The sequence below is a fragment of the Benincasa hispida genome, chromosome 2, assembly GCF_009727055.1.
Source record: "Benincasa hispida cultivar B227 chromosome 2, ASM972705v1, whole genome shotgun sequence".
In the NCBI taxonomy this organism is placed as follows: Eukaryota; Viridiplantae; Streptophyta; class Magnoliopsida; order Cucurbitales; family Cucurbitaceae; genus Benincasa; species Benincasa hispida.
In genome coordinates this window covers 59,784,230-59,792,693 of record NC_052350.1, presented here as the reverse complement: position 1 = coordinate 59,792,693, position 8,464 = coordinate 59,784,230, and the positions used below count along the sequence as shown (strand labels likewise).

At 38.2% G+C, this 8,464-nt stretch overlaps 1 protein-coding gene across 3 annotated transcripts in view; it reads left to right on the top strand.

Annotated features, from left to right (window-relative positions):
- The window catches only part of LOC120071286 (putative pentatricopeptide repeat-containing protein At1g56570), a 13,472-nt gene extending 5,423 nt beyond the window's left edge, over nt 1-8,049 (top strand). Inside the window, exons 1-4 of one of the 3 annotated variants that reach the window (XM_039023477.1) lie at nt 3,192-3,830; nt 4,470-4,531; nt 4,631-5,805; nt 7,344-8,049. In XM_039023477.1, coding sequence (XP_038879405.1) covers nt 3,219-3,830; nt 4,470-4,531; nt 4,631-5,675 — 1,719 coding nt within the window. In that variant the 5' untranslated portion in view covers nt 3,192-3,218 and the 3' untranslated portion in view covers nt 5,676-5,805; nt 7,344-8,049. Of the gene's footprint in view, nt 1-3,139; nt 3,831-4,469; nt 5,806-6,200; nt 6,275-7,343 lie in introns of those variants that run through there. The other 2 variants (XM_039023476.1, XM_039023475.1) reach the window with 2 other exon arrangements.
- Nucleotides 8,050-8,464: the final 415 nt, after the last annotated feature.

Sequence of the window (8,464 nt, the reverse complement as noted above, 5' to 3'; positions counted from 1 at the left end):
ACCTTTGGTTTGAAAGAAATCAAAGGATTTTTCACAACAAAGCTCTTGGATGCCAAGACCGCCTTGATGCCGCCCGCCGTCAAGCTTCCTCTTGGTACATACTCTCCGAACCTTTCAAACCGGACATCTGTTTTCACTTATTCTAGTTCTTCCCCCCTAGTATCTTTGAACTCTTTAATTATTTCCCTCTGTTTTAGGCCACTGTTTTGGCTTGATTTTCGGTTATTGTTTCCTTGAGTTGTACTCTTTTTAGTGTCTTTTCTCCCCTCTGTGGTTACATTGGATGTGATGAGGGTGCTAAGGGGGTGTCAACCTAGTTGAGACGCCCGAGTGCACCTCCTGATCCTAAAAGAAGTCCTATATTTTCGTTTTTGCTCATTGTATAACCCTCTTATACTCTGAGCCTTGACTCTTCTCTATATATTAATATAATGACCCGTTTCCTTTAAAAAAAAAACATCTCCACCACCAGTCGCTCAATTTCGTCCTTCTGAAACTGAGGATATCGATATGGGTGAACATTGATCGGTCCCTCCCCCGGTTTTAGCTCAATAACATGGTCGTGATGTTGTGTCGGCGGTAGCCCCACAATTGGTTTAAACACCGATTGCTATTGTTGCAAAACTTCCTGAATTTCAGGATACTCGTTGATCAAATCACAAATAGGAAATTCTTCTTCGGGTAGAACCCCCACTGCATTTAACTCGAGGAGGATCCCTTCGCCTTCCTCCATCATATGTTTCATCATGGACTTCAAGGAAATTTGGGATTTTACCAAGCTTCAGTCTCCCTTCAGATGTACCTTCCATCCATCCACTTGGAAGTCCATCTCCAATGCGCTCCAGTCACATTCAACACGCCCCAAGGTCATAAGCCATTGGACGCTTAACACCACATCGGCACCTCAAAGGTATAGGAAAAAAGTTGTTGATTATAGTCAAATTTGGAAGATTAAGGATCAGACCTTTACAAATGTTGTTTGTTTGAACGGATTTTCCCATGTCGAGCATAATTCCGCAGCTGGAAGTCGGTGAGCGAGGAAGGTTGAATGTGCTAACTAGCTTTTCGTCAATAAAATTGTGGGATGCCCTATTGTCAATTAACACTACCACATCCTTGTCCCCTAAGGTGCCAATTTTACCCTTTTTGGAGAATCAAGCCCTGCTAAGGAATTCAGTGATAATTCAGCGACTTTCGCTTCCATGGGGTCTAGCACCATATTTTCTAATGTAGCCGGGGGTACTTCTTCAGTATCCTCTGTTCCTGTGCTTTCTTTGACTGCGATTTCTTCCTCTTCATCAGGATGGATTAACAGGTTCAACTCTCTCTTTTTGTAGTGGTGGCCCGAGTTGTATCGTTCTTCGCACCGGTAACAAAGCCCCTTGTCTCTGCGGCTTCGCATCTCACTATCAGACAATCGTTTATAGGTGTTGACAGGAAATGTTTTGTTGTTCACGTCTCGCAAGGTCACTGAATTTGAGGAGGCTGTTGTGTTGCGACTAGGGTCAAGAGAGATTGTCCGGGTTGTGGGTGTATTATTTGAATTGGTTTGACTCGATGTTGAATCCGTACCCGAAGTCGCTGTGGATACGGTTGCTTTGGTAGATGGGCTTGGACTTTTGCCTCCCCATTTCTTCTTTCGGGCTTCTTCTGTATCTTCGATCAATTGGGCCATCCTCATTTTTTCTCTAATGCCCACTAACTTAAACATCCGTATCTCGACTTGGATGTCCTCCTTCAGCCCACTAACAAATTGGCTTTCCGACGTCTCATCGAAAAAGTCTTTTAAGGGCCCCGAGAGTTGTTTGAACCGACATTGATAAGCTCTCACCGTCCCATCATGTTTCAGGGTCAAAAATTGGGCTCGACGATCATCTTCCTTCGCCGACAAGAAACAAATAGCATATGTCCTTTGAAATTCGCTTAACTTTCCATCAGAGTCCGTTCTTCTTCCTATTGGTGCCATTCCCGTGCTTCCCCTTCTAAGCACAAGGCTGCAGCCTCAATCTTGTCCTTCTCCTACAAGTGATTGACGACAAAGTACCGCTCCACTCGATGGAACCACCCAAGCAGATCGTCTCCGACCTCCCCCTTTGAAATTTGGAATCTCAAGTTTCCGTAACCGCATGTCGAACAATGGTACTTTCTTTTCTCTGTCGAACGAGCTTCCTTTCTTATTGCTTTCCTCACCTACTATCTGTTTTCCTTTTTCCGCCACCGTTCGTTCAAACGAGCCGGTGCTTCCACCATCACCCGTAGTATCCCTTTTTCTTGACCATGTTTCGAGCGCGAGCAACATTTTTTGTTCCATCATCTCGCCTAAAGTTTCGAATCAAGTTGCCATGAGGTTATTTGTCATTTGTTGCATCTCAGTAAACCACTGATCCATTCGAGCCTCCATTCCTACTTGTAGCAAGGTCAACGGTTCCTCAATTGCAGAAATATGAGCCTCCATTTTCTTCACTATTCCCAAGTGAACGTTGGCTCTGATACCAAAGTGATAGGACTCGGTTTATATATTCACAATTTGGGCTAAACTGCCAAGGAAGCCGAGGCTCCCTCCCTTCTACAAGCTCTTAGAGTTATTCTCAATAAAAATCCAAAAAAGATTATCATTTCCCCCATCCTATTTAAGGTAAGGAAAAAAACCTAATACAGAATGGTGAAATAATAGAAAGGTGAGAATAATCCTAATAACAGAAAGATCCCTGGTCCCCACATAATCACCCATTCATATTCTCATTTAACAACTTTGCTCATTCATTATGTATTACATCATTTTGTCCATTCTGCCCTTCTTTCAAACGTACACCTTCTTGATCGGGGTCTATCAGGATCTTACAGCGTATTTTTAAATAATCATCCTTTTCTTATTATGTTTTTTCTGCTCAATTTCATTTTTAAGTGATTTGATGTTTTGATGCAGGGCTTTGAGATAGATTGCACATTGTGAATTTTGAATGGTTCATTTCATTAACATTTTTAGGGACCTCGAACAAAAGTTTTGCTTTGACGTTCATTAAATTGTCTTGACAATCATTTATTTATTTAGAGAATTTTATTTTATGTCAAATTTGTCAACTAGTTATCGTTTTAAAATTACGTACATGTGGTAATCACTCCTTATTAGAGATCTCAGAAAGTCAGGTTGTTACACAAAGCTAGTGCAATAAATTTTGAATTGAAGCTCTCCGGGGTTTGATCAGAAAAAAATAGGGATGAGTGTTAACAAACTGGCATCCTCCACTCATTTCCACCCAATTCCATTGATGGTAAGAAACTCTCTTCAATGGATAAGCAACTCCACCTTACAATCAAACCTATCTTTCACACCAAAAGGACCATCCATTTGGGCCACAAATCTCATCAAATCATACTTCGAGAAAGGCTTAACCAAAGAAGCTTGTAACCTGTTTGATGAAATGCCTGAAAGAGATGTGGTCGCCTGGACTGCTATGATTGTTGGGTTTACCTCTTGCAATCACTACCCTCAAGCGTGGAGTGTGTTCTGTGAGATGTTGAGGAGTGAAATTCAGCCAAATGCCTTCACTATGTCTAGTGTTCTCAAGGCTTGCAAAGGCATGAAGGCTCTTTCATGTGGGGCTTTGGCTCATAGTCTTGTAATAAAGAATGGTATTGACAGGTCGATGTACGTGCAGAATGCTCTCTTGGACATGTATGCTGCTTCTTGTGCTACCATGGATGATGCATTGACTGTGTTTAATGATATACCTCTGAAGACTGCTGTATCATGGACTACTTTGATTGCAGGGTTGACTCACAGAGTTGATGGCTACAGTGGGCTTCAAGCTTTCAGGCAAATGTTACTGGTAACAATCTTATAGTTGTTCCAGCAATGTATTTTACATTTAGGAAGTCCCGTACTCGATTTCTCGAGCGCACTATACATAAGTTATACAGTTGTGTTGAGTTATTAATATTAGTTTATATAACAGGTCTGGTTGTGTCGATTTTAGGCCTTGTATGGTTCCTAAGCATTTAAGTTGTGTCTATTTAGGCCTTGTATTTTTAAACATTTGGCTAATAGGTTTCTGAACTTTTATAGTTATGTTTATTTAGTCTATCTATTTTTAAAAGTTCTAATGAGCTCTTAACTTTTCATGCTTGCAGCTTGTGTCTATTTAATCTTAGCACTTTAAAAAGTTTTTAATAGTTTCTTAACACTCATACGGCACGCTAACTGTGTATTAGTTAAGGATCATAGGTAGGTTAATTTCAAACATAATCCTAAAATAATACTGTCACCATGCCACACATGCGTTAAGCTAATTTAGTGATAAGAAATTATCAAATACTAAATTGAAAGTTTAAGAAAATATTAGACATGTTTGAAGTATAGGAACTAAATAGAAGACAACACAGAAAGTTCAGGACCAAAATTCCAATTTAACCTTAATATTATCACAATTTGTTTATCTTTATGTAATAATGAATGCTTTGGCCAACAGGAAGATGTTGAACCAAACTCATTCAGCTTTTCAATTGCGGTTAGAGCTTGTGCTTCAATCAGGTCGTATTCATGTGGAAAGCAAATACATGCAGCAGTCACCAAATATGGCCTCCATTGTGATGTTCCAGTAATGAATTCAATACTCGACATGTATTGCAGGTGTAATTATTTATGTGATGCAAAAAGATGCTTTTGTGAAATGACCCACAAGAACTTAATTACATGGAACACCTTGATAGCGGGATATGAAAGGTCAGATTCCAGTGAGTCTCTAAGTTTATTTTTACAAATGGGGTCTGAAGGCTATGAACCGAATTGCTTTACATTCACAAGTATTACAGCTGCTTGTGCCAATTTAGCGGTCTTAAGCTGTGGACAACAAGTTCATAGTGGAATTGTTCGTAGAGGATTTGACAAGAATGTAGCATTGATCAATGCACTTATCGACATGTACGCAAAGTGCGGAAACATAAATGATTCACACAAACTCTTCTGTGATATGCCTGAAAGAGATTTGGTTTCCTGGACTACCATGATGATTGGCTATGGGGCACATGGATATGGGAAAGAGGCCGTGAAGTTGTTCGATGAAATGGTTCAAAGTGGAATTCAACCTGATCGGATTGTATTCATGGCAGTCCTAAGTGGTTGCAGCCATGCTGGACTTTTGGACAAGGGACTAGGATATTTTAGATCTATGCTGGAGGTTTACAATCTAAACCCAGATCAAGAAATCTACGGGTGTGTGGTGGACTTGCTTGGCCGTGCTGGGAGAGTCGAGGAGGCTTTTCAACTTGTTGAGAGCATGCCATTTGAACCTGATGAGTCTGTTTGGGGTGCTCTTCTTGGAGCTTGTAAAGCGTATGAACTTTCCAATCTAGGGAATTTGGCAGCTCAAAGAGTATTGGATACAAAGCCAAACATGGCGGGGACTTACCTGCTGTTGTCCAATATATATGCAGCTGAAGGTAAATGGGGCGAGTTCGCCAAAATGAGGAAGCTGATGAAAGGGATGGTCAACAGGAAAGAAGCGGGTAAGAGTTGGATTGAAATCAGAAATGAAGTCTATAGTTTTGTGGTTGGAGATAAGACGGGCCCTCACATAGAGTGGGTGCACAAGGTTATCGAACTACTTATTTGGCATATGAAAGATGGGGATGTGACAGATTTGGATTACATAGTAGAATATCTAGAAGGGACTTAAACCAGAACATGATTACTGGGAAGACTTCATGAAACAATATGAAATTTGGAATATCATATGCTTCCTTTTCCAGAAACATCGTTGTCAACATGATTGAAACAAGAAGATGAAAATGATATTAGCAAATGAGGTAAGGATCCATCTTTGCCACGTTCTTAATAGAATTTGTTGGTCAGAACTTCATATTTTCTCACTTAGTAAAATATTCCGCATATTGGCTTTTGTTTCCTCGACATATGTAAACCTTTGTTTGTTTTCACTTGATGTTTTATATTGAGTGTAAATTATCATTTGAGTCATGTTGATTTTTGTAACTAAGTTCACAATAATAGGATGTGAGATTTACTTTTTAGTAAATTATTATAGGTAAAGTTGTTTGTTTTACAACAAGTTTAAACTTTTGATTTGTATGCATGTTTCCGTGTTTTATAGTGCTTGGGTCTCTTATTCTTGGTGGGACTTGCTTAGCATTGTGGTGATTTTCTTGACTAACTCTCTACGGGTGACTTTTAACGAATAAATCAGGTTCACTTGCTTGGTGTGGGTGCGGGTGATTTTTGGTGGCTAGTTTAACTAGTTTGAGAAGCAACCAAGAATTGGTATGTGTTACAAAATTTGAAGTTAGAAGGCTATGCGACTCTTAGGAGAGTATTTTTCCACTCACCAGGATTATGCTCTTTGTTATAGTATACATGTTTTGTGGTTCCTACACTTATAATGGTAACCACTTTAAGGTTGTTTTGAATTATTTTTCGGTCTTGAAGGGCGCTTAGGGAACTTTAGGATATATTTATAGTTTCAAAGGGTGGGTTACACATCTCTGTTAAAATTTTTTAGGTGATTTTGAGAACCAAAGCTTAAGCACTTTTAAGATAGTTTTGAGAGTCAAAATGACATTTGGGGGCTATTTGGGGGCCCAGCATGAGATGTTATATCCCCACATACTATATCATCTCAGTGTTTGGAGGCCCATTATCCTATCTCACCGATTTTAATTATTTGTAGGCCCATTTTCTGAACGTGTTTCGTATCTCACCGTCATTTTCCTTCCGTGTATCGTATATCATCTCCATGCTTAAACATACTCGATTATATTCGATCGTTCATACTCGATCAGAACTCCTCACATCCTATATCATCTTAGCGTCCCAAACAGCTCAGGTTGTTTGAGAGTCAAAGTGTGACTTAGACCCTTTTTAGGAACTTTTTACGTGGTTTTGATTGGCAAAATAGCACTTAAGCACTTTTTATGAGGTTTTGAGAGTCAAAATGTGATTTAAACTTTTTAGGTGGTTTTGAGAGTCAAAGGGTTATTTTAGACACTTTTTAGTTACTCCTTCAAAACTATGGATTAGTTTCCATTTGAAAACTAGTGATTTGATGGAAGTTACTCACACCTTGCAAAAATCATACTTGAACTTCCATGAAATACATCACAAATTTTGAACAATCATCACCACTCTAACTAATTAGAACTTCACGAGTAGCTGCAATAGCTTCTTGATTGTGTGCTAATTTTATAGACCTCATGATATCTCTATAATTTCTTATACAGTTTCTTCTAGTTTTTCTCCCTTCATTGTTCTATTCATAATTGTGTATATATCCATAGTTTGGAGAGCAAGGAAAGTTATGCTTAATGAATGTTCCTACAAATTTTTTGTGCAGCCGAATACTTGGACATTGGTTTCAACCACTACCACTTGAAGATGAAATATGGGGAGCATACTTGGTCCTAGCAAAATGAACCATCTAACCGTTTGCAAATGCATCGTTGATCATTGATATCCGAGCATCGGTATGTCTATGATTATTTTGAAGTTTGGTGAGAAGAAAGTCGTTAGATTTCCTATCTGTTGTTTAAAATGTCATAAACTGTTAGTTGAGTTCACTGTATTGAGTAAAATGACCAACTTTACTCCATTGAGTTTTCTCATTAAGAAAATTGTTAGGCCCTGTTCTGAAACATTTTAGGTGGTTTTGAGATTCAAAGTGATATTTAGGCATTTTTTAGGTGGACTTGTGAGTCAAAGTGTCGGTTTAGTATCTTTTTTAGGTTGTTTTGAGAGTCAAAGTGACATTTAGGTACTTTTTACGAACTTTTTAGGTTTTTGATAGTCAAAATGTTATTTTGGCACTGTTTAGGAGGGTTTGAGAGCGAAAGTGGCTCTTCTGTATTTTTTTTTATTAGGTTTTGACAGTCAAAGTGTCATTTACACGCTTTTTAGAAACTTTTTAGGTAATTGTGTCATTTCTAGGTCTTTTAGTGAAAAGGAACCTAAGCCCCAGCCAACTTGTCTAATTTTGCTTGAACAACATTCTTTATTTTGTTGCAATAATACTCTATTAATGAGTCTTTTTGATTGGTGTTTTACTTTTCTTTTGTTTGATAAAGAGTCTTTAAGGAAGTTCAAACTAGGAAATTATTCTGCTTTTTTTAGTCTTTTTTTTTTTTAATTGTTTAAATTGGAAGGTTGAATGTAAGATACTGATCATTTTTGCTTTTAAATATTAAAACAAAATAGCTCAAATTCTGGTAGTTTAGAAATATTAATTGATAATGAATTAGTTAATGATACTCTTAAATTTTTTATTATTCTATTGCTCGTGGAAGGTGATGCGTTTTTACTATGCGATGAATTGAATGCTATGTTTGTTGGCTTTTTGGCCCTTACTCTCAAATTAATTAATTAATCAATGTTTTGATGATAACAAACTCAATTTTTAATTACTGAAAATCTTAGTGTTTTAATATGTCCATAGCGTAAAGCTCGGAACAACGATTCCAA